This window comes from Poromitra crassiceps, assembly GCF_964638095.1.
Source record: "Poromitra crassiceps genome assembly, chromosome: 7".
Taxonomy (NCBI): domain Eukaryota; kingdom Metazoa; phylum Chordata; class Actinopteri; order Beryciformes; family Melamphaidae; genus Poromitra; species Poromitra crassiceps.
Genome location: NC_139628.1, coordinates 22,211,450 through 22,236,328, shown reverse-complemented (window position 1 = coordinate 22,236,328; position 24,879 = coordinate 22,211,450). Strand labels below are relative to the sequence as shown.

Below are 24,879 nucleotides of genomic sequence, written 5' to 3'. Positions count from 1 at the left end.
GGGGACAGCTCGGGAAGTTGGTGTGTGGAACCTGAGAGGGAAGGTTGGGTGTGTGAAGAGCGGAGAAGCTAGGAGGAAGCTAGCGGGGGTTTTGGTGTGTGTTGTGGGGTTGGTTTGGCGTGGGCTACGGCTGACAGTAGCCCCGGACCTGTGTTCAAAGAATAAAGTGCGGTGACTAGATCCTGACTCTCGCCTGCTTCTTGACAATGCTACACTGGCGTCAGAAGAAAAACTAACGACTGGAAGGCTCGAGCGCGACCTGGCGTTAGCGGTTAGCTGTTTGTGTGCTAGCTGCTACAAGGGCCACGTGGAATGGTGCGCCTAGAAGAACGCCTGTCGGTGGACGGGGGGGAAAAGGAGCTACCGACCCCGGAGTTTAGCTCAGTGCTTGCTAGCATGGAGGGCCGCCTGAAGCAGGAGCTCAGCGCGGTACTTGCCGGTGTGGAGGCCCGCTTGTTGCAGGAGATCAGACGGCTGTTGGAGGCGACGCCTGCCTGGGCAGAGGGGCTTATGGAGCTACTACGGGAAGTCGCGCAGCGCGGAGAGAAGCGGACGGAGGAGCCGCAAAGAGTGTGTTGGACCTGTGGAGAACCGGGCCACGTGGGGAGGTGGTGCCGCAGCGGTTCCGGGGGACAGACGGGGTACGCGGAGCAACGATACTGGGGACGGCCAGGTGTCTGCTGGTCGTGCGGAGCCTTCGGGCATCTCGCCAGGGGGTGTCCGGAGGCTGTCGGGGAGCAGAGGACGGCAGGAGAGGAGAGACGTGCAGGCGGCTGGCAGGTGAGACTCTGCTGGTCGTGTAAGAGGCCTGGACATTTGGCCAGAGACTGCACTGAGACAGTGGAGGTCAGGGAAGAGACACGGGTTGGGGAGAGTGTGGAAAGCCGGGGGGAAGAGAACGTCGTTAGGATCGGGAGAGCGACGCTCATATTTCCAGTTGAGCAGGTGTCGCTACTAACGCCGGAGGGACCGGCACAGCCGAGCTGCGCTACGCCCCCCACGGTTGCTGTACGGGAAGCCGAGGTGGTGGTCGCGGCCGTTTGTGTTCTCCCTGCTGTCCTGAACACGCCGCCCCCTGGGGGAGGGGGACAGGAGGACGAGCATGGGCGAGAGGCGGAGAAAGAGGGGGAGTGTTCAGATGTGGACCTGGCGGGCGAGGACGACATGGCCATTTGGTCGGTCGAAGCGGAGGAGTGGAAACGCAGGCAGGCGGAGGACGCGGATATCGGTCCGGTGTACACGTGGGTGGTGGCCGGACGCCGGCCCCCTGTGGAGGAGATTCACACGTTTTCCGGTGCCACGAAAGGACTGTGGGATATGTTTGCGAAGCTGCGTCTGAGTGAAGATGGAGTTTTGGGGAGGGGGGAGAAAAGAGGGTTCCAGACGGTTGTACCCAGCTCCCTCCGAGGGCTGGTACTGCGGTGGGCGCACAAGGGCCTCGGCTGTCTCGGGCATCGCGGGCCTGAGGAGACGCTCCGCCGTGTTTGTGGGGGACACTACTGGGGCAAACACAAGGAGGATGTGTGGAACTACTGCAGTGCGTGTGATGACTGTGGGACACAGGGGGGGGCTGAGGAGAGTCACCCGGCGGAGGAGTGACCCCACTGGGGGGGGAGAGGGACTTGTGTGCTTCTGGGGGGCCAGAAGCTTTGATGTGCGGGGGAAGTGTAACGGGTTGGGTTTGTGTGCTGCTGTTGTGTGTTGTACTGTTCTGTGCATGGGGAGTTACGGGGGGTCTGTGAAGGCGACATTTAGCCAGTGGGGGGGGGGTGAGAGAGGGATTCACCTGTGATTGGCTGGGGGGAGGGGAGCTGTGAGAGCGGGGGACAGCTCGGGAAGTTGGTGTGTGGAACCTGAGAGGGAAGGTTGGGTGTGTGAAGAGCGGAGAAGCTAGGAGGAAGCTAGCGGGGGTTTTGGTGTGTGTTGTGGGGTTGTTTTGGCGTGGGCTACGGCTGACAGTGGCCCTCGGACCGTGTGTGATAAAGAATAAAGTGCGGTGACTAGATCCTGACTCACGCCTCGTTCCTGACAATGCTACAATATTCAGTGGCGCTGGAAGTACTTTTAGGTAGGAATAGACTCTCGGTGCTGCCTGCAAGGGCAGCGCCGAAGAAAATTTGACGTTTTTTGGACTTTCATCCAAGAATATTTAATTTTAAATTAACATTAGGAATATACTGTTGTGATGTCATGATTCAGTATCTTCTCCTTTTCTCACTCACTTTCATGTAACTGTTGCACTCATGAACCTCACGACTGGACTCAGAGTGACATATTTTGCGTGTGGTTTATTCTGTAAGGAATAATAATAAAATAAAGTGAGTCGGCTGGCTCTGCAGTGTGACTTGACCATTCAGATGGTAACAGGCAACTAACAGATGTAAACAAAAATACATATTGCATACAAATCTCTGAATTACATTTGCACATTCAAGTAATTATACATTTGCATATTCAAGTAATTATAATTAGACTTCAAATATAGATACAAATATAAAAGTAAATCTAAATATTATCAAATAAAGTAAGATCAGATTCATTAGCAGTCATACACACATACATTCATCTAATATACTATAATAACATTCCCAACAATAACCATTCTCTAAAGTAATTATGTTTCTAGAAATAACAAGACAATAATACATTACATTAACCAACTGAATAGAGTACTTTCATCCGTGACACATATAGAATATACAGTAACACTGGATCCACGATCATTTACAACGCAGACATCCGGGTCATCTGCTCTACGCGTCCATTATAATGGAGCACTCTACTATTAGCATTAACGTGAGTTAGCATTTCTCAAAACAAACTAAAACCGGATTCCTTTAAGGTTTAAACCACCCGATCTAGTAATACACACAGAACCCCAACCAAGTAACACATGCTGGCGAGTTAGTCCAACCCTTCATTTAACTGTGTCTGAAGCACAACAGCCCGACCGGCACATAACGTTACTGGACGTGCAAGTATGCTAACGTTAGCTTAGCGCAAAGTACGTTATCTCGGTCGGCACACATCCCAACACAAAACACACAGCCCACAACCAAACATCTTATCAACAGCTTCGCTAGCTAATATACAGTGCCACTGTTATATCAAGGCGCTTGGTGACGTTTTACTGACCTGTAAGGAATAATAATAAAATAAAGTGAGTCGGCTGGCTCTGCAGTGTGACTTGACCATTCAGATGGTAACAGGCAACTAACAGAGCAGCGCGAGCTCACTTCCTCACCATGACGACACTCTTACGTTTGACTGCTCCAGCTAGACGTACTTAAAGGGACAGGCAAGCTGTATGTTTGTGAATGAAATATTGTGCATGCATACACTTTCAATGTGCCACATAACCACCTGCTCTCCCTGTAGTCGTTTTACACTACAATAGACAGCAACACAGGCATAAACACTGAACCAAATTGTTCCAGTAGGAGTCACCATTCTGTTTTGGGTCACCAAACTGTAAGTAGGAACTTTCACTCAGGTGACAGGCCAATGTTTACATTATTATTGTCAAAACTATTAGCAAACTGTACAAACTAACTACGGTATTTACAAAATTATTGCTATATTTCCAACACGTTTAGTCTTATTCAAACTCAAACTGAAAAGTGACAAAGAAAACTGCTTTGAAAGCAGATTGACTTACCCTAAAAATAAATAAAAATACTTCATCCAGTTTAAAATAATCAACTCCATAATATTTATTTTCATTTGATGAGCTTATTTCTCAAATCAAATTAAAGCTATAACTACTGTTAGGTGCCCTAAACTAACTAACCCAGTGGTCTCCAACTTTCGCGTCGCGACCCTAAGTGCGGTCGCCTGGAATTCAAAAAGGGAGATTTTTTTTTTTTTTTTTTTTGGGTGGGCAAGATTAATTTTTGGGTGGGCATTGCCCACCCCTGCCCCCCCTAGAATCGGCCCTGACACACACACACACACACACACACACACACACACACACACACACACACACACACACACACACACACACACACACACACACACACACACACACACACACACACACACACACACACACACACAAACAAACAAACAAACACACAGACACACTTGCAGACAGGGCCGCTGGAAGTCCCTTTAAGCAGGGGGTGCTGGGAGGAAGGGACACTCGGTGGGGCCCGCAAAGGCCCCGCCAAAAAAAAATTATGTTTTTTTTTTTTACATTTTTTAGCGATATTTAGAGGAATATCTCATTTTAAATTAACATTAGGATTATACTGTTGTGATGTAATTATTCAGTATTTTCTCATTCAGAGCAAAGAGGGAGATATATAGCTTAGAGTAGAGTAACATAGAGTTAACATGATAGAAATATTATCTGCAAACTTAATGACTAGACTAATTATTTTGATCTGAATGGCAATGATTATATCAAGAAACATTGACTCCTCGCTTTGCTGTATAGTGGGAGGTGCATTTTTGAGTAGGCTATTAAAATAGCATGTCAAGTTCACATTTCTTTATTGCCAGATTAAACAATTCGTATTGGTTGTTGGTTGGTTCAACACAACATGTGCGCGCATGATATGATACATTTGTATATTATACAAATTTATCATTGGTGAATTTTAATATTACAGAGTGCACAAGGCTCAAACTCAGAGATTCTAAATCAAAGCATTTTAAGTCCTTTTCTTAAAATAAATCCAAGCACTTTCAAATACTTTCAAGACCCATGGCAACCCTGAACTTTATGCACTAATTGCCTTTTTTAAGTGCCTCCAAAATTTTGTAAATGCCCCCATTATTTAGACAGTGGAGCAAACGTTGCCCCGAAAATATGTTTTCAATTTCCTATACACTGCTCGGGAGAATATGGCAAAAACACATTTTCCACCGAGAAACTCCGCTGTTGCACACTCCTGTACTTGTTTAATTGTTGTCTTTGAGTGTCTTTCTGTAATAACGGCACTTTTACGGCTGTTTAAACTCAACGAACGTTGACATTACTCCTCGAGGCGGACAGGCAAGGAGGCGGCCATTATTGTTTTGCTAGTGGCGTTCCTGATTGGCCAACGTGCACTGTCAATCACAGGGCACTGAGCGCAGTTGCTGATTGGCTCGTTCGCTTTGTAGTTTCTGCTCAAGCCCTCCCAGGGCTTGAGGCCAGACGGTCCCTCAGAACTAAATGAAATGTAATGTTCACGTGAGCGGCTGCTTTACCAGGCTAGTTGACAGTAGGCCTCGGCCATGATTGAATAAGTCAAAGTTTGAATGAAGCTGAAGCTGGCTCTGACTGTAGTTCAGTTCAGTCAAGCTCAGAGCAGCTAGCAGGCTTGGGCTGATATTCAATATGATCAAATATTGTGATATTTTCTCTTCTGGTGTTACCTAGATCAGTGAGTCTCAACATTTTTCTTATCAAGGACCCCTAATTTAGTACACCTTAGAGACATCCATTTGATTATTTTTGTTCTTCTTCTCTTGGACCCAAAGCTGAGTTTTCTTGTTCAGAGGATTTGTATTCTAGGTAGAGAGAGAACAGTGAAAGTAGGATCCAAATCCTTATTGTAATACACTCATTGAAATTAAATGCTTGGTAATGCTTCATTTTCCGGCTCCACAGTTTCCTAATAATTTCCGAGAAAGTTGAAAATATCTACAGTAGTTATGTTAAATTGATAATTAAAAATTAGAGGAATGAATTCAACAAATTGTCAAGAAAACTATTTATATTATACATTAATATGAATAATGAGTAAGTTTTGCCAATATACAGTACTACAATTATTAAGTGTAGAAAATCACAGTATGGCATCATAAATTGTTCAGCTCCTTTTGTTCGTTTTGACATATCATTTCCTGCCTGCTCTTTATCTAGCTACATGTAACGACTATCTTAGGTCAATATTTGGACGTAGTTTTGAGTGTTTGAAGCAGTATGGGGGAGTGGCCTGAGTCAAATCTGAGCTGCTGGCACGATGCCAGTGAGCTGACGCGTCACATGACAGATGAGGGGCGATATTGTAGTTGTTTGTCCGGGTCAGATACTGATGCTCTTCTTTGTTGGTGTTGTCCGTTTAGTGAAACCAGGAAGTGTCCGTCCAGGCGTCCCCACCAAGCCGCCGGCGCTGACCTCACCACGCCGAGCCAGCGGTGAGAGAGGGAGACTGTGTGTGTGTGTGTGCGTGTGTGTGTGTGTGTGTGCGTGTGCGAGTGTGAGTGTGTGTGTGTGTGTGTGTGTGTGTGTGTGTGTGTGTGAGTGTGAGTGTGAGTGTGTGTGTGTGTCCTAAGCTGGATGGAGCTGCAGCACAAAGGAGTGTTTGTGGAGAGTTTGAGAGCTTCGAGAGACAAATCCTGCAAACAATTTATGCAGAAACATGCAAACATCATGGTGTGTGTGAGAGAGAGAGAGAGAGAGAGAGAGAGAGAGGTTAATAAATCATGCAGCCCAGCCCATGTGTAACACATTGCCATGATTGTGCAAGAACCAAAATCACTACTTTACTGTGTGTGTGTGTGTGTGTGTGTGTGTGTGTGTGTGTGTGTGTGTGTGTGTGTGTGTGCGCGTGCGTGCGTGCGTTTTTGTGAACCTGCGTGCACGAGCGTGCGTGTGTCTAGGAACTGTAATCATGCACATAACTTGTCTGCTGTGTGTTGCTGTGCACAAAGACACATTATACAGCAGGTAGTTTACAGTCTAGCAACCTGAGTGGTCAACTTGACCGTTGATAATTCCCACAATGCACAGCTGCCCAGGCTTTACTGGCCGCTGTACAAACGGTTAGCTAGTTAGCGACCTTGCTTATTTTACTTTAATGCTGTAACATTATGACAGTAACTATGTTATGAGATACGTGAACCTCCTCCAGCTAATCTGATGTTTTTGCTCATTTCAAATCATACTTGCATTCATCCACTTTTGAATCTTCGGGTTGGTTTTCGTATTTTTTTATTTAGTTTTATTTTCTGTAGGGCTGCAGCTATCAATTATTGTCATTTTTGAATAATCTATGAAATAGTTTATTGCATGTTTTTCTTAAATTGCTGTTCTTGCTTTATGCGTTTTTGTTCAGCATTGCTTTTTAGATACATGCAATGTCAAAACAAAAGCTCATCATCATTATTATTATCATATATATATAATAGAAATAATCGTAATATAATAACATGTCATATAATGACGTGTTGTGATGCAACCTCTCCAGCTCCGGCTCCGTCCTCCAAGACTCCCTCAGATCCGTCTCCCGTCCCGTCCAAACCTCCCGCCCCGGGCGTCAAACACCCGGATCCCATGCCTGTCCCGGGACCCGTGCCCATCCCCGCCCCGGCTCCAGCCTCCAGACCCCTGGGACCCGCACCCGTCCCAGGTCTCAAACCCGCGGCCCCGGCTCCCGCCCGGAGGAAGGGCTCCCTGACTCTGACCAAAGCAGACTCTGCCGGCACCGCCAACCCAAACTCCTCAGATCCTCCTCTGCCTCCACGGTAAGACACGGCTAATTTGATCTCTATAGCATATTTATTAATCTTATTCGTTTATTTTTGGTTTGTTGTTGTTGTTGCTTGGATTTGCTTGTTGTCAATCAAGGGGGGAGGAGATGTTTACATAGGTTAATTTGAACTGTACTATGGGCAATATTGTTTGTAGTGAATTTCTCATCTCTTACTGTTTTTCCGCAACATAAAATATGGTGGGAACCTCCCCACAAGAATCCATAACTTGTCTAGTAAAATGACATGAACAATGAAAGAAAGAAACATAAAATAGGTAAATAAGGATAATAATAATAATAATAATAAAACATTGAAAATAATAATAATACAATAATAACGTGTTACACCTACTGTACCGTAAATTCCGGACTATAAGACGCACCGGTCTATAAGCCGCGGGACCAAAATTGACTATTTTTTTCTTCTATAAGCCGCACCGGTCTATAAGCCGCGGGTGTTTTGATGTTTAATTACCATATGAAAGGGTTCGTGCACAGAGAGGAATGTCGGGAAAGCGATGGCTGTTTGGGGAAGCTCCCATTTATTAACATTTCAACAAAACAAAACAAAAGTCAGGTCACTAATCCCCAGACAAAATCACACAACAATAGGCTATATGTGCAGCAAACCTGTAACCAGAGAAGTCAAGTCACTAATCCTCGTCTTCCTCTTCTTCCTGCGTACTGAAACCACCAAAGTCCTCATCTTCAGTGTCGGAAACGAACAGGTTCAGGGTGGCTTCGTCAACCACTCTCCTCTCTCCTTCATTGTCACTCAAAACCAACGAACTCCTCTTCATCACTGTCGGCATCGAACAGCCTCTGAAGCCTCTGACGGCCCTCAGCGCCAGCTGTGGCGGCGTCATTCTCTTCATCCCGCAGCAGTCCAGCGTTTTGGAACCTGTTGGTGATTGTGGATGTTTTCACACTCCTATAATATTCCGTGCTGAGACAGTTCCTCCTGCTGCACCGTCCAACGCCTCACCATTGACTCATCGATGCCCAGGTTACGCTGCTCTGTTTCCCTCTTTTAATGCGAGATTGACTGCTTTCAACTTGAAAGCTGCCTCGTGTGAATTTCTGCGTACCTTCCCCATGGTAAGTGAGAGTGTTGCTTCTACTGCTCGTTCTCATGCTGTCGAGAACGAGCAAAGCTTTTTTTTGGTGAAAGAATCCTCCAGGGCGCTTCTTGTTAACAGTCCGAGTGAGTGGCAGGTCGAACGTCAAAGGCACTTCATCCATATTTATGATCTGCTCCGGTTCGATGGAATATTCCTTGATCTTCCTTTGTGTGAATTCGCCGAAGTTTGTGATTTTCTCCTGGTAGTCGGGGGAGGGAGTTGATGGCCGAGTGGCCGTTTGCTTACCGTAATTACCATATGTAAGTGGTCACGCACAGAGGGGATTGTCGGGATGGCTGTTTGAGGAAGCTCCCATTTACCGTATTAGGGACTGTTCGTTATTTATGAGAGGGGGGGGGTATGGTGCAGGGGCGACTTTGTTTTCGTTTTGTTCCTTCACCCTCCCCAGATCTATAAATATTTTCCCATGTCCCTCCCTGAGTGACTGGAGATAAATGCATCACCCTCCCTCCACCATAAATAACCACACTTTATCATATTCACACCAAAGGTAGTAGCCTACTGAAGAACGCTACGTTTGATAGCGCCCGACATCGGGGGGGAGAGGGGGCGGGGGGCATGTAACGTTAATAGTACCCAGCCCAATATGGCCTCATCTCCTAGTTATAAAGCCTACAGTAGCCTAGCCAACTGCATATGTGTCAACAATTCCAGCTCTGAAACAATATAGGCTAAAGCGATGATAAACGTTTCCAGTCAATGCACCAAGCAAACTGCAGGACCAAAACAACCTATTCTGCACACACACACACACACACACACACACACACACACACACACACACACACACACACACACACACACACACACACACACACGAAACATACCGACACGTGCATATTAATGACCGTTCTCCCAAATGTACTGAATGGCCTGTACACAGTGCATACTGTAGGAGCAGCGTCCACAATATTGGCACGGCGGCCATATAACACTTACCATTTGATGGTCGCATGACAACGAAATCCCTGGAGTTGGGGGGAAAGTAGGCTATAGGTTTTCTGTACCAAATCCTGGTGTACGTTTTTCATCTTGAAGGATAAATCCTCACTTTCAGTTTCTGTGTTGTTTTTTCCCGCTATCTTGTATTTGGTACCACCCACTGTACAACGCTATCTACCACTTTCTCATGTGCATAAAACACGGAATGTGCGCACGGCGGCGCAACCACAGTAATATAAGACTCACAATGTATTTAGCCTATAGCCTATATCATCAGCAGATTCACAACTTAACAAAGGCGAGTTGTTGTTACGAGCTGTTGGCAAATAAAGCTTGTTTACCTTTCAGAAGTGGACACCAGCGGGGGCTGCGTCAGCAAAGGTCTTTAAATAAATCCAATCATCCTCTATTAGGATTCTCTCTGCCAGTTCATTTTATATGGAGATTGTTGCCAGTCCATTAAGTCTGTCTTGTTTCATTGTAGGCTACTACTGCAGAGGTAGTTTCAACTTTGAGAAACTTCAGATATTGTATCTTGCAATTTTGGTCTCTCCAATGAATGGGCAGGCAAAGTGCGCACTACGCGCTGCACAGGGAAACAGATTGTTTTGGAACCCAGAAACAACGTTAGAAATATCGCGCTTATTTACTGATTACACTAATACTGGTACACACATATGAGCACATGGCCTAGGCTACCTTAACCCAAAGTTAATGATGTAAATTAGTCTACTTGTAGGCTATGTCATTTCATTTACTCCGTGTCCCTTTTCCTCATTCAAGCGGGATGGAGAAGACATGATGACCCGCCCTCCTCTGCCTCTGATTGGCTAGTAGTAGTGCTTGTTTAGGCATGAGGAGTGATGATTGGTTGGGTTAGGGTAAGAATATCAGGGTAGGCCAATCAGAGGCATAGTAGGGCGGGCGGTTCGTGCCGCGGACAGCGGCGAGAGAATGGATCTAGCGGGGAAGAGCATGAGAGGCAGAGCGCTGGAGAATATTTGGAGAGCTGCAAGTGAAGGCGCACAAGTGCCGCCCTAGGCGGTCGCCTATGTCGCCTATATGTTCGAACCGGCCCTGAGCCTAGCCAACTGCATATGTGTCAACAATTCCAGCTCTGAAACAATATAAAGCGATGATAAACGTTTCCAGTCAATGCACCAAGCAAACAGCAGGACCGAGTGAGGGCCTGTACACAGTGCATAGGAGCAGCGGTTTACGTGAAAGGAAGGAATGGGAGATACCAAGTCCAGTCACCATACAGGTAAACCATAGATATAAATAGGGGAGTAAACACGAATTTTGGAACGAAAAAACGCATTTAAAATATATACAAAATACAAAAAATTAATGTTGTATAGCCCTCCCTAAAGCCAAAATAAAAAACACAAGTCCCTCCCCAGTACTCAAAAAAATATTTGATATCCCTCCCCCTTTCTGCACCATACCCCCCCTCTCATAAATAACGAACAGTCCCTTACCGTAACATTTCAACAAAACAACATAACACAACACCACCGTTGTTTATTTTTACAGTGCACACAGTGTCCGCGGTGTGGTGAAAAGAGGGCAAGAGAGGAAATTAAAACAGAAGTGGATTTATAGTTAGAAAGAGTGCTAAAAAAGAGAGATTTTATTTGTATTTTTTTTTTTTTTTCTGAAAAAATCCATAGATAAGACGCACCGTTATATAAGCCGCAGGGGCCAAAAAACGGGAAAAAAGCCGCGGCTTATAGTCCGGAATTTACGGTACATACCGATTTTTTAGTAAAAGGACTTTTTTGAGCCGACTTTTAAAAGTGGCGACAGTGGGAGTCACATCTGTATAGCTGTATTAAAAGCTGCTTGGTCAGATTTTGTTTTGACCGTGGGGAACGATGAACAGACCATACGGCCACAGAAGCCTTTTTGTATATTTCAAAATAATTATCGAACTATTCACTATATATATATATATATATATATATATATATATATTTACAGATCCTTTCCAAAAAACTTGAATATCATGGAAATACCATGGATGACCGTGGGCTTCAGCGAATTGTCAAGCAAAGACGATTCAAAAATGTGGCAGAGATTCAGAGGGAGTGGACTGAGGCTGGAGTCAGTCATAACTGAGAAGTAACTGCTGATTTTCTTCACAATATTCTAATTTCTTGAAATACTGTTTTGGGGGTTTTCTGGAGCTGTAGGCCAAAATTATGAAAGATGAAACAAATAAAGGCAAGAAATATTTCACTTTATGTGTAATGAATCTATAATCTATGAAAGTTTCACTTTTTGAAAGGAATTATGGGGGGGGGGGAAGAACTTTTCCATGATTTATAATTATATATATATATATATATATATATATATATATATATATATATATATATATATATATATATATATATATATATATATATGTATATGTATATATATATATATGATTCAAAATACAATGCTACAGCATGCACTGGGACGCGTCATCAGTGATGTTAACTGGGGTTGTAAGGTGTTTCGGGTCTATCCAACATCATACACCCTCGCCCAGTAGACCCAGCCGAGGCCGATTAAGACCCCGACCAGCGTCCCGGAAGCAGCCGCTCACGGATCAGCCTTCCTACTCTGTCTGCAACGTTGCCCGCGGAAGGGATCATGCCCAATCCGCTGCAATAGAGCTAGTGCTACACCGCAGCATTGAAAGACCCTTCGGTGCATGGAGGGCTAAGGCTCTGTGGGTTTCTCCCGGCCGCGCTCCTCCTTCGTCTCACCAGACCCTCCCAAAAGGCAATCCTACTATGCCGCACTATGCCGCACCATAGACAAAGAGGATGCCTCAAGGAGGTATATATATATATATATATATATATATATATATATATATACACATACATATATATATAGGTCACATATATGTCACACAATATTAGGCTAGTTTATATAAGGAATTTATTTCTTTGGCATATTTCCAAACCGGCCACTTGACCCGGTGACCTTTTAATCTGCTGGCCCGCGGCAACAAATACCAGCGGAAAGCCGGCAATTGCCGGCTAACGGAATCTCTGTGTCACGTGTCCTTAACTCATTGAATGCCAATGACGACAGCTGTCGTCAATTCAAATACTGACGTAGAGTGCCAATGACGACGGTTGTCGTCAATTGCGTTTTTTGACGGTGGGACGTGGATCAATCCCTGATACATCTCTGGTACAACTATTGTAGCTATTGGAGGTCTATAACCTATTTTACAGAACCCTTAGGTGGCGACAGTGCTCTCCACATAACAGAAAGGCAAGGAAAAAACAAAGAAGAAGTCGTTATGGAAACGGAAATCGCATCGCATCCGTATGCATCGATATGCTGAAGCACGTTACTGCAGCTGTGCCTGCAGCAGCCAATCTGCTCCCACAATTGAGCCGCTCCGTGTCGGTTGCGACAGCACATCTGCACATCCACACCGTGGAGTTGTTATTATTCTCAACTGGAAGCATCGTTGCCGGTGACAAACACACGCGGAACGCTGTAAAAAAGCCTGGCTGTTCCGCACCCTTCACTGTGCGCACAGCAAACTCAGCAGAGAGCCACCACAGACAGGAGGAGGAGTGTGCAGTTGAGGCGAGGCGAGGCGGGGCGGGGCGGGGCGGGGGGGGGGGGGGGGGGGGGGGGGGCACGCAGAGCAGCACGCAACACCCAGACAGCAGGACAGGATTGACAAACGCAAGCCAGAATATCCGATACCCACCAGCAGCAAATCAAAACCAGCAAGAAGCTGCAACCAGCAGCGCACGCAGGGGCCAGCGCTGCTGGTTGTAGCTAAAAATATTATTCTGCCAAACAAAATTCCCTGGCCTAAACTGTTTTATTGAAGGAAATTATTTTTGAGGTGTGACTACATTAGAAAAGATTAGCTTCAGAGTCAGTGATGTGCTTGAAATGATTAATTTCACAAAAGGCCAATTATCTCAGCTTCTAGAAAAAAATTGCTGTATTTGGATGAATCAAGCTATCTTCTCCGGCTCATAACTAAAGAACGGAAAATGGGATCAATAAACTTTTTTTTGCAGATGATAGAATAGAGTCTCATCGTTCTTTGTGCGTGTTCAGTGTTTACATAGTAATATCACACAATATTCTGTGGGCCTCGAGAAATCACTGAAAACGCTCTGAAACTCTGGCACTGGGAGCGTCCGTTCTCCAAAAGTGGCTGGCACTCAATGAGTTAAGCACTTAGCAAGAGTTGTGCTTGGCTACTGCCAGACTTGGGTTCTGGTGACTTGAGACTTGACTTGTACTTTGATGACTTGAAAAGGTTTCTAAAGTCTTGACTTGAGATCTTGTGTTTGTGTAAATGACTCAGATTAAAAGTGATGAGATTTGTTCCAGCAGACTGAATTTAAATTGTGTTTTGTGAATTTGTATGGAATGATTGAATTTACTGAAGTTGAAACTGATTATAGAAATCAAACTCCTGATCCTCTCACCATGTTTTTAGATTGCATTGAAAAGTCCTAGATATTTCTATATTAAATTGATACTGGACTCTTGTTGTGACTTGACTTTGTTGTGACATTTAGACTTGACGCTTGACATTAATGACATCTCTCTCTCCTCTCTCTCTCTCTCTGTCCAGGCCATCAGGGGTGAAGCTCCTCCCCCTTCGTCCTCCACCAATTAAATCCATTCCTGGACGACCGCCCCCTCCCGCAGTCAGCACCACGTCCTCGTCCACAGCCAACCTGACGCCTCCTCCCTCCAAAACTAGCCCCGCCCCCTCTGTCACTCCAGCCAACCAGCCTCCTCCGTCCAAGACCAGTCCGTCCCCTTCTTCTGTCACTGCCAATCAGACGCAGGGTCAGAGGGCAACAAAGAGAGGGCCCCCTCTGCCCCCCCGCCCTAAACCTGGACACCCCCTCTATGACAGCTATATGGTAGGTTTCCCCCCCGTGCGTGCGCACGCATGCACACACACACACACACACACACACACACACATACCCCTTCAGTGGCTTTATTGGATATCAGTTGGGAAATAGAAGTCTGAGATTTCCTTATTTGGTCATGTCTCAGAAACAGGAAGTCCTGGTTGTCCTGGATGACCCAAGCCCCGCCCCGCCAGAGAAGGGCGAGGGGAGAGGGCAGACAGTCATCACCCCTCTCATCGACCAATCCCAGTGTCTCCTGGACCTGGACATCCAACCAGAGCCTGTTCCTGGTCTGGACAGCCAATCGAAACCCGTCTTGGATGAGGAAATGGCCGGAGAGACAGACATAAAGCGGGCTGTCCCTTCCGGAGGACCGGAGGTGAGAAGTTAACCGTCAGTTTTAATATCTGTTTGTTGTAACGTTGCTAGGCTGTCGCTAACCTAAAAGTCTCTGAATAGTATCCAAACATTATTATATACTTTACAGGGCTCATAGCGAGTCAAATGAATTATTTGGAGACCAACAGCAAATAAACGAATGCGCACATTCGGAAAAGTGTGTCAAAGGTCATATGACGTAAATATGTTGGGTTGTGTAATGACTCTTCCTTCTTTTATCGGTTCCTTGACACAAACTACATAATTTTTTACATGAGAGATAATTTGTGTGTTTTGTCTTCCAGACCATCCTGCCTGTCCTTCCTGCTGAGCACAAAGACCAGCCAGAGCCTGCTGCTGTCAGGTCAGACACATGCACACACGCACACACGCACACATATACACACACACACACACACACATATACACACACACACATGCACGCACGCACACGCGCTATGGAGGTCCAAACGACTCAATAAACATGCGCAGCTATCGACTGAACGTGTCACGTGTCACAGCTAAGAACCTTGGGGTGATCCTCGACAACCAGCTGTCTTGCTCAGCCAACATAGCTGCGACAGCACGCTCCTGTAGGTTCTCCCTCTACAACATCCGCAAAATCCGTCCCTTCCTCACAAGAGAAGCGACTCAACTCCTGGTCCAGTCACTTATCGTCCCTCGCCTGGACTACTGCAACGTGCTCCTGGCTGGCCTACCTGCCACCGACATCCGACCGCTTCAGCTCATTCAGAACGCTGCAGCCCGTCTGGTATTCAACCAACCCAAATTCTCTCATGTCACTCCCCTCTTCCAGGACCTCCACTGGCTTCCCATCTCAGCTCGCATCAAATTCAAGTCACTGGTACTGGCCTACAGGGCAGTACACCAGTCAGCTTCCCTGTACCTGCAATCTATGGTCAGGTTCCAAACCTCTCAGCGCTCCCTTCGCTCCTCCACCAGTGCAGGGCGCCTCGCTCCTCCTTCGCTACGGGCGCTCAAAAGTCGCTCATCCCGATCTCGACTCTTCTCGTCCCTGGCACCCCAATGGTGGAACGAGCTGCCACCTTCGGTCAGGACAGCTGAATCACTGCCGATCTTTCGGAAAAGACTAAAGACTCACCTTTTCAGGCTCCACCTGGGCCCTTCTTGATCTAACTTCTTTCTCTCTCTTTCTAAAAAAAAAAAAGAAATCCTAAACTAAAACTCGTACCACTGTTCCTTCAGGATTTGTAGTTGTCATAGACTGTGCTCCATAGTTGATTGCTCTATTGCTGACAAAAAGTGTGTTACTGTAAGTCGCTTTGGATAAAAGCGTCTGCCAAATGACGTAATGTCACACACGCATGCTTTGACGCCTGTGTAGCAAAGCAATGCTTGACGTGTCATGTAGTTTCCCCATTGACTTGTAATGGTCACGCGTACGCGGTCTGACTGTTGCACCCCGCATAACATTACGCGTAAAATTAGGCGTAATGTTACACGTAATGTTTATGCGTTTTTCGCGAACGCATGCATAAACGCACGCATGAAGATAATAGAACAATTTGCGTACAAGACAACAAGATGCGTAGTGTAGCTACTTACAGCATGTGCACGTGTGGCCAATGTTGGAGAAATTTTGTTACACGTTCACACACACACACATGCGTTCGCATTCTTGATACTACGCCACCGGAAGTTTATCTGCATTGCGCACAACAGTCCGCGTACGTGAACGTGTCGCGTAGTTCGCTTCTATTTTATTCTAGTTCCATGTTCCATTTTCATCCAGTTCATGCCAGTGACCAAAATATTACTTAGAACATAGAAATACAATAATTTTCATTCAATCATCATTCATGCTGTCAGGACTGTACTGTTGACCAACTTGCTTCTATCCATCCAGCCGCAAGGGGTCAGTTGAACCTAACTCTGCAATCACATCAAAACCTATTTATACCTACGCCTGGTGGGTCTTTGTCTGTAACATGGTGTTATTCATTCACCAAATAAAATAAAATAAAACAATTACAAAAACTGTTTTACTGACTCATATATCCATTATTACATGTTTTAAATGCTGTTTATGAGGATTAATGGGCGATTTATGTTGTAAAATGTGGGTGCAAGGGATTGTGGGTAATATTTTGGTTGTGGTGACCACAGAATAGTCTGCTAGCGATCTGTAGAGGACTTGGGACAGAAACCTCAAGTACAGTCATGTGACTCTGGTGTCATGTGACTCTGGTGTCATGTGACTCTGGTGTCATGTGACTCTGGTGGATTGGGCAGCTGGGCTATTTAAGCTAATCAAAGTCTCTGTTCTTCAGTCTAGGCCTCCTAGCACAGGAGGCAACTAGACCACTCTACACAGCCTGCAGCTACTAGCTAGCTTATCACTCTTAGCTATAGCTACCAACGTGCTGTATCTCTAGATAGGGATCTGTATAATAAACGATGCCAGCGACATGCTGGATCAACTTTTACCTTCATCAAATTTTGTCATTCCCTACATGGTCAGGGTTAGCCTAGTATTTTGGTCACTGGCACCATCTACTGCATAAAAATGGAACATGGAACTAGAATAAAATAGAAGAGAACTACGCGACGCGTTCACGTACGCGGACTGTTGTGCGCGATGCAGATAAACTTCCGGTGGCGTACGTATCAAAAATGCAAACGCGCGTGTGTGTGAACGCTTAACAAAACTTCACACACACGTTGCTGCGCGTGTGTCTGTTGATATTGACTTTGATAGGGCCCCATATGCGCACGCACGCACGCACACATATACACACACACACATGCACACACACACACACACACACGCATGCGTGAGCACACACACACACACATATATACACGCACACGCACATGCACGCACGCACGCACACATATACACACACACACAATTGAATGTGATGGTTTTCTTGTATGCATTATTCTGTGTGTGTGTGTGTGTGTGTGTGTGTGTGTGTGTGTGTGTGTAGCGGTCCCAGGTGCGTGGCCAGGTTTGACTACGAGGGAGAGGAGGAGGACGAGCTCACCTTCTCCCAGGGTGATGTCATCGCTCTCCTGGAGCTCATTGGGCAGGAGTGGGGGCGGGGCCAGATCCACGGGCGAATCGGAATCTTCCCCCTGAACTTCACCGAGGTGGTGGAGCCCCTCCCCCAGTCTGCCCCGCCGTCGCCGGGGGAAACGGTGAAAGACTCGTCAAAGATAAGCGAGGAGACGACAGAAGAAACTACAGGTGAGATGGACTGCTGGCTTCTTTCTTTCTTTCTTTCTTTCCTCCTACTTTCCTTCCTTCCTTCCTATCAGTTCAGTTGATTTATTTTGATCTTGTTCAGATGATCAAAAACAATTATAGGCCTACAACAACAACGTGCATGTAAAATGAAATGTACAAGACTGTAAATTTATAATATTATTACATTTATTTTGCAGACAGAACTTGCTGTAAAAGCTCATTAAACAACTATAAAAAAAAACACAATAAAAACATGATAATGTTTATAATGATAAGGCATTTTTTGGATTATTATACCTTAATTTATTTGCATAGCATGAAGGATGGGAGAAATCAAATGAGTGGTGTAATTTTCACAAGATGTATTTACACTTAACATTTATTTTGGATATGATAGTGGAAGCATACTGCAGGGCCAAATCAGTGAATGATGTCATTCAGGTTAAAACAGGTTTTACGTAATTTTCTCAGTCTTATTGATTGTGTATTTGACACATGGTTTGTTCCCTCTGTCTTCAGCTGCACCAAAACCTGCACAAGACCAAGAGTCAGCGGTGAGCTACTTGTTTTCATTCCTGTCTTACTTTTGCTTTACATTTTTCTTTAGCTTTTAATTGTTTTAATCCATGTATTTTATGCAAAGCGCTCTGAGCTCTCAACACAAAGATATTATGATTGCGTTTTTTTCTCAGTTTGTTTAAGTAAAGTTAGCTTGATCATTCTGTGTGTGTGTGTGTGTGTGTGTGTGTGTGTGTGTGTGTGTGTGTGTGTGTGTGTGTGTGTGTGTGCGCGCGTGCATGCAGACGGAGTGGGCGCTGGCCCTGTTTGATTACCCCGGTCAGACGGCAGAGGACCTGTCCTTCCAGAAGGGGGCGCTGATCCATGTGACGCAGCACGTCGACGCCGCGTGGAGGAGAGGAAGACTGCAGGGCAGGGAGGGGCTTTACCCTGCTGCCTTCACACAGCCTGGTATACACACACACACGCACACACACACACACACACACTGCACAGCGCCTGAGGATGTGTGGATCATTGTGATGTTATCAACTCCGCCCATCCAGTGCTCCGAGGGCAAGAAAACAAATACTATTTGACCCAGCTCTGATGCACACGCACACACGCACACGCACGCACACACACACACACACACACACACACACACACACACACACACACACATACACACACACACACACACACACACACACACACACACAGGTGCAGGTGGTAATAAATGTGGGTCGCTAAACGTCTAACCGCCGCTTCCTCTTCTTGTTTCCAGCTCAGCCAATCCCAAGCCAGCAGGAGGCGGTTAAGGGTGTGGCCAAGGCTCTGTTTGACTTCACAGCTGAGAGTGAGGATGAGCTGACCCTGAAGGTGTGTGTGTGTGTGTGTGTGTGTGTGTGTGTGTGTGTGTGTGTGTGTGTGTGTGTGTGTGTGTGTGTGTGTGTGTGTGTGTGTGTGTGTGTGTGTGTGTGTGTGTTGGGGGAGTGGTTCTCAAAAGTTTTCGGACCCCTAAACTGACACAAATTAGACCACGGACCCCCCATCTGATAAGATCTTGTCCCAGGGTCCCCCATCTGATAGGGTTTTTGGTTTTAGATGTTTTATTAAAGAAAGTGTATGAAGCCCATGACCAAAATAGTCATACACATACATCATTGTGTTACCCCTTTTTGCTGGGGGCCCCCTGGTAAGCACTCAAGGCCCCCTGGGGGTCCCCGAACCCCACTTTGACAACCACTGTTTTGGGATGTTAACACATTGAATGCCAGCCATGTTTTCATTCCTGTAGGTAAGTTGTGCCAGGGGTGTTTTTGACGATTCTGGCTCATTTTAGAAGAGCCGAGGATTCTTTTCTGTTAAGAATTCATGAACACCAATCATCTAAAAATAACTAATAGAATGTGTGCTTTCTCTGTCTAAAAGAGTTAGTTTGCAGAGTTAGTAGTTATGTAGATATTAGCCGTTGAGTACAGCATGGTTTCAGCGTCTGGAAATTTATTCAGAGATAAATGGCTTTTTGTGAAACAGTCACTTTAACCATTCATTTTTGGCATCAGTAAGACCGTCAGACATTCTAAACAATAGTTTTGAACAGTAATTTCCTCCATAACAACAGGAAACACCCCTCTCATTCAAACTCCTCCCTCCGTGTGTCTTCTCCTCCTTCCTCCTGGCTCTAACAGCGGGCGTGTCAGAAGCGCGTTGCTGCTGCCTGCCTGCCTGTCTGCCTGTCGGGCAAGACGAGTCTGAAATGGATTACTGTAAAATCGCGTCGCCATTTCCTTGAATGGCTTTCTCCCGCGGTGTGTGTGTGTGTGTGTGTGTGTGTGTGTGTGTGTGTGTGTGTGTGTGTGTGTGTGTTCGCGCGTTGCTGCGCGGCTCTGGGGGGAAGGGATCTCTGTCCGTTCTGTGTGTGTGTGTCCGGGCTTCTGACTGTAAAATCGCCAAGCCATTTCCGCGGGAGGCGGCTGCTTTTGTGGCTTTTGGGTCCCGTGGCTGTGACTTCTCTCGGTCTCTGTCGCCACTTAGTGGTCGGTAAAATAGATTACACACATGCTCTTGCTCCAAATAGTTATCTCGAAGATGTAAAAGGGGTTGATTGATGTCCCACCGTCAAAAAAACATGTAAGACGAGTTATTTCGGCTCTGGCACTCAAGCGCTGGATTATGTAAGACAAATTATTTCGGCTATGGCACTTAAGGTGTTAATAACAGCTTAAATTTGATTTGTGCCTGTATGTTGATCAACAAAACACTTTTCTCTCTCTCTCTCTCTCTCTCTCTCTCTCTCTCTCTCTCTCTCTCTCTCTCTCTCTCTCTGTCTCTCTCTCAGGTGGGCGACGTTATGACAGAGGTGGAGACTGTGGACGAGCAGTGGATTATGGGAGTTGTAGGCGGGAAGCGTGGAATTGTTCCTAAAAACTACCTTTCACTTCTTTAAGGAGAGACAAAGTGAGCCACAGCTGCTCCACTCAGTGTTTCAGTGCATTTCAGTCAACCACACATTTCACTTTTACACACTGCAGAGACTCCGCCCCTCAGGGAGGAGTCTCCTCCACTATGTCATGACATCATGGAGGAGACTCCTAGGGGCGGAGTCTCTTCATTTCCATCCGTTTTGAATGAACAAGCCTCTGCAGCGGTTCTGCATGGGAACCAGCACATTAGAAGAGTGGACATCTTTGCCTGATTGCTCACTGTTGCCATGCCGACTGAGGACACTAAACCGGCGTTGCCTTACCGGCCCGTTGCCCTGACGACCGAGAACACTACACACCAGCTTCACCTTCGTTAGTTGCTGTAGACTCTGATTGGCTGCTGTTGCCATGGAGACTGAGAATCCTGCTTGGTGTGTCGCCACGACGATTGAGATCGGCGATGCCGCGGGAACACATGGCGTTGCCTTGACAACAACAGAGAACACTAACAGCACCGCTGTTGCCTTGGTGACGGAGCACACGTTTTCTTATTGGCTGTTGCCTTGGCAACCAACAACACTACACCAGCCTTACCTTAATTTAGAGGCCATGAATGGCTGTTGCCATGTAGAGAACCTGCATATCCGTGCACAACAACAGAGAACACTATCCACCAGTGTTGGCTTGGTGATTTAAGAACACTTTTTTTGGGGCTGTTGCCTTGGCAGCCAACAACACTACACCAGCCTTACCATGGTTAGTTAGAACCCTGGCTGGTGGCTGTTGTAATGGTGATTGAACCTGCGTTGCCTTGACAACAACAGACAACAGTATCCACCAGTCAGTGTTGCCTTGGTGATTGTTAAAGATTCTCCTCTACAGTCAGACGGGATCACAGAGGTCTCACTCATGATGATAAATGTTTTGTTCAACTTTTGTTGACGACTTCACGTTCATGTGAACTCTGTTGTGATCCTGTGCCGACAAGAGGAGAAACGAAAAGAAAATGAATGCTGAATAACAGATTCAATGAGAGACTGACAGAAACAAACAGACAGGAGTTGAGAATCTAGATTTGAATGGCACTGTGCTGCTTCTTCTCGCTCGAACAGGTTTTCTTTGTCGAAACATCTCAAAAAACATCATCTCTCACTTCCAGGCCGAACATGAATCCTTACCAACTGAAACTCGTAGTGTTTTTGTTCTTATTCCAGATAAAACATGGAGGCTTTTCTCTGAATCTGCTGCTGTGAAATGAGTGATGACGACGACACGCGTTTCAGCTCATTCCCCCCCGCTTCTTAGTCTCTCAAGACAATCTGACTCTTCCACAATCTTGGAATGCTCCAGAGACAGTCTGTAGTTCAGACTGTTCACATTTGGACAGAGGAAGTTGTCATGTTACAAAGAAAGAAAGAAAAAGATCAGATCAGATCAGATGGTAGTTAGTTGGTATTCGACTAGTCACGAATCTCAGAAACATAACCGAGACAGCTGATTGGGGGAAATCAGCGGTTAACCCGCCTTAAAGCAGCTACGAGCAACTTTTTCGATTGTTATTAAACAGTATAAATTTAATATCAATGCATCACATCTTACCTCTAATAGTAGACGAGACCAACGCAGAGTAGTCTCGCTTGAAGCCCGAGTGAATCAGCCAGTGTTAGTCTGTCTGTGGCCAGGGAAGATCAGGAAGTGAAATGAAACCGTTTGCAGCAGCCACTTCGGCCATAACCACAAAATAACTTCCAAAAACCTGTTGGAATATAACGAGAGATGTTCGCGAGAGTATGCGTGGCGTTCACATTGTTTATGCTATGTTGCTAGGCAGCGCGAACGGGTGAAGGCAGGCAGCTGCGTTTCACTTCCGGGTTTCACTTCCGCGTTTATCCGGTCCAGCGGTAAGGAGAGAGAGAGCCCCCTGTTGACGCGAGTTTAGACAGACACAGACTTAATAATCATCTAAGGGAGCAATCTCCGATTCACACGGCTTTGGTCTCAGCTACTATTATAGGTAAGATGTGATGCATCAATATTGTAATTATACTGTTTAATAACAATCGAAAAAGTTGCTCGTAGCTGCTTTAAGGCTTTTGCACACCAAGTCCGTATTTTTTGTCCGAAATTGACGGACGTTTAAAAATAAATACAACCACATGTTCCGTCACTCAAGTTTACACACTGACTCCGAAAGATTTGTCCGTCATTAAAGTTTTTGGAACAGGTTTGATTTTCTGCGTTTTTTCCGCATCAGTCAAAAGTCTTTTGCGAGCTGTTAGGGGAGAGAGACAGAGGTGCGGCCGAGTCCGGCTCAGCTGGAGTCCAGTCTGAGCAGCTGGCTCCACCTCACTGGCCCCGCTCTCTCTGCTCTCTGCTCCTTCTCCCCGGGGAGCAGTGCTGCAGCACCTCCGGCCACAGCTCACCACAGCCGGCTTGGCGAGGTGAAGGTGAGCATTGATGGAGCCTCTGTGTCCAGTATCATATGGTCACCATTCCCCGACCTGCTGCCAGCTGCCTTCTCCAGTCCACATCACTGCTGCTGCAGATCAGCCGCTGCTGCCTGTCAGTCCTGTGGTAATGTGGATACAGGAGAAGATGAATATTTGTTTTGTTTTGCGACTAGAACGACGAACATAATAATAAAATGCATCGGCCTCAGTGTGCAAGGTTTCTGTGCATGACGATTCCCCCCCCCCCCCCCATCCCCGGGTGACGGATAAAAAAAAAAAAACATACGAAACAATGTGTGTAAACTCCTTTATTATGAACGGATATCCTGCGTTATTTGTTGACCAAATTTGAGAGCTGCTGAAGTACAGACGGGTAGACGGGAGCATTTGTAAATGGCAGGAGCCAACGTGTCTGTCTTGAGAGACTACCCGCTCCTTACAGGTATATGTTGTTTAGGGTTTTATCTGAGCAGGATACTGGCCAGGCTGGGCCACAGTTCAATTAAGTTTTATTTTTAACTTTCAGTAACTTTTACTTTGCAGCCTGATGAGAGAACAAGCACAATGTATTTAAAACCTGACAAAATAAGTCGTGGAGGGAATATGATTTGAAAATGTCAGTTTTGGTTGACATCAGTTTTCTAGACTAAACCCAGTAACCAAATGAAATGATGTAAACAGGTCCGCGATCTGTGCACTGAGCCTGGCCGCTGTGTTCCAGATACCTCAGAAAGTCTGAAGTTACAGTTTCAGTTGACGATGTAATTAACTGTTGTATTCTATAGAAGGTGACACCATCACCTGGCACCAATAGCAAGATGGCCATTTCAGTAGCATGCTGTTTGTTTAGTTGGTAACAATACAATAAGGTTACATTAATTAAGGGTGTAATGCTTAATAACTAACCCCTAATTAAGAGTTAACTAATGTGTCTAGTAATCATTTACTAAGGTATTAAGGTTTGAGCAAGATTATGGTCAAGGCTAATTAAGAGTTACTTAATGCTTAATTAATGCACCCTTATTGTAAAGTGTTACCTTTTTACCTTTATTAAATGTCAGGCTTTACCCAGATTTGGGTTTGGTCTTATACATTTTAAATGTAAAGTAACATTTACAAGTGCTAACGTGCACCAACGAGCTAACGTTGCTAAATATCATTGACATACAATTGTGGCAAAGGCAACGGGATGTTGAAAATGCGTGTTTCTATCCTGGTTTTTCTGACCAGCTTGCTTTAGAATTTCCCCTTTCCTGACGTGGACTTGAACGCAGCGGCATCATCACTAATTCACTGGCAGTTTATCAAAGAGGAAATTTGACATGTGGCATCTTAACATGCTAGCTACGTATATGACGTGGTCGTGTGCCAATGTATAGTGTGTGTGTGTGTGAGAGAGAGAAAGAGAGTGAGTGGAATAGCTTTGTAA

At 45.7% G+C, this 24,879-nt stretch overlaps 1 protein-coding gene across 1 annotated transcript; it reads left to right on the top strand.

Annotated features, from left to right (window-relative positions):
* Positions 1-396: 396 nt before the first annotated feature.
* Positions 397-21,040, top strand: LOC310779468 (SH3 domain-containing protein 19-like; the record flags this gene model as incomplete). Its single annotated transcript, XM_083640000.1, has 12 exons — positions 397-476; positions 6,061-6,132; positions 6,271-6,308; positions 7,185-7,461; positions 14,172-14,469; positions 14,609-14,842; positions 15,147-15,205; positions 17,814-18,073; positions 18,593-18,627; positions 18,877-19,042; positions 19,359-19,453; positions 20,916-21,040. 12 exons carry the CDS (start codon positions 397-399, stop codon positions 21,021-21,023), a joined length of 1,722 nt encoding a protein of 573 aa, XP_083496126.1. The 3' UTR covers positions 21,024-21,040.
* Positions 21,041-24,879: the final 3,839 nt, after the last annotated feature.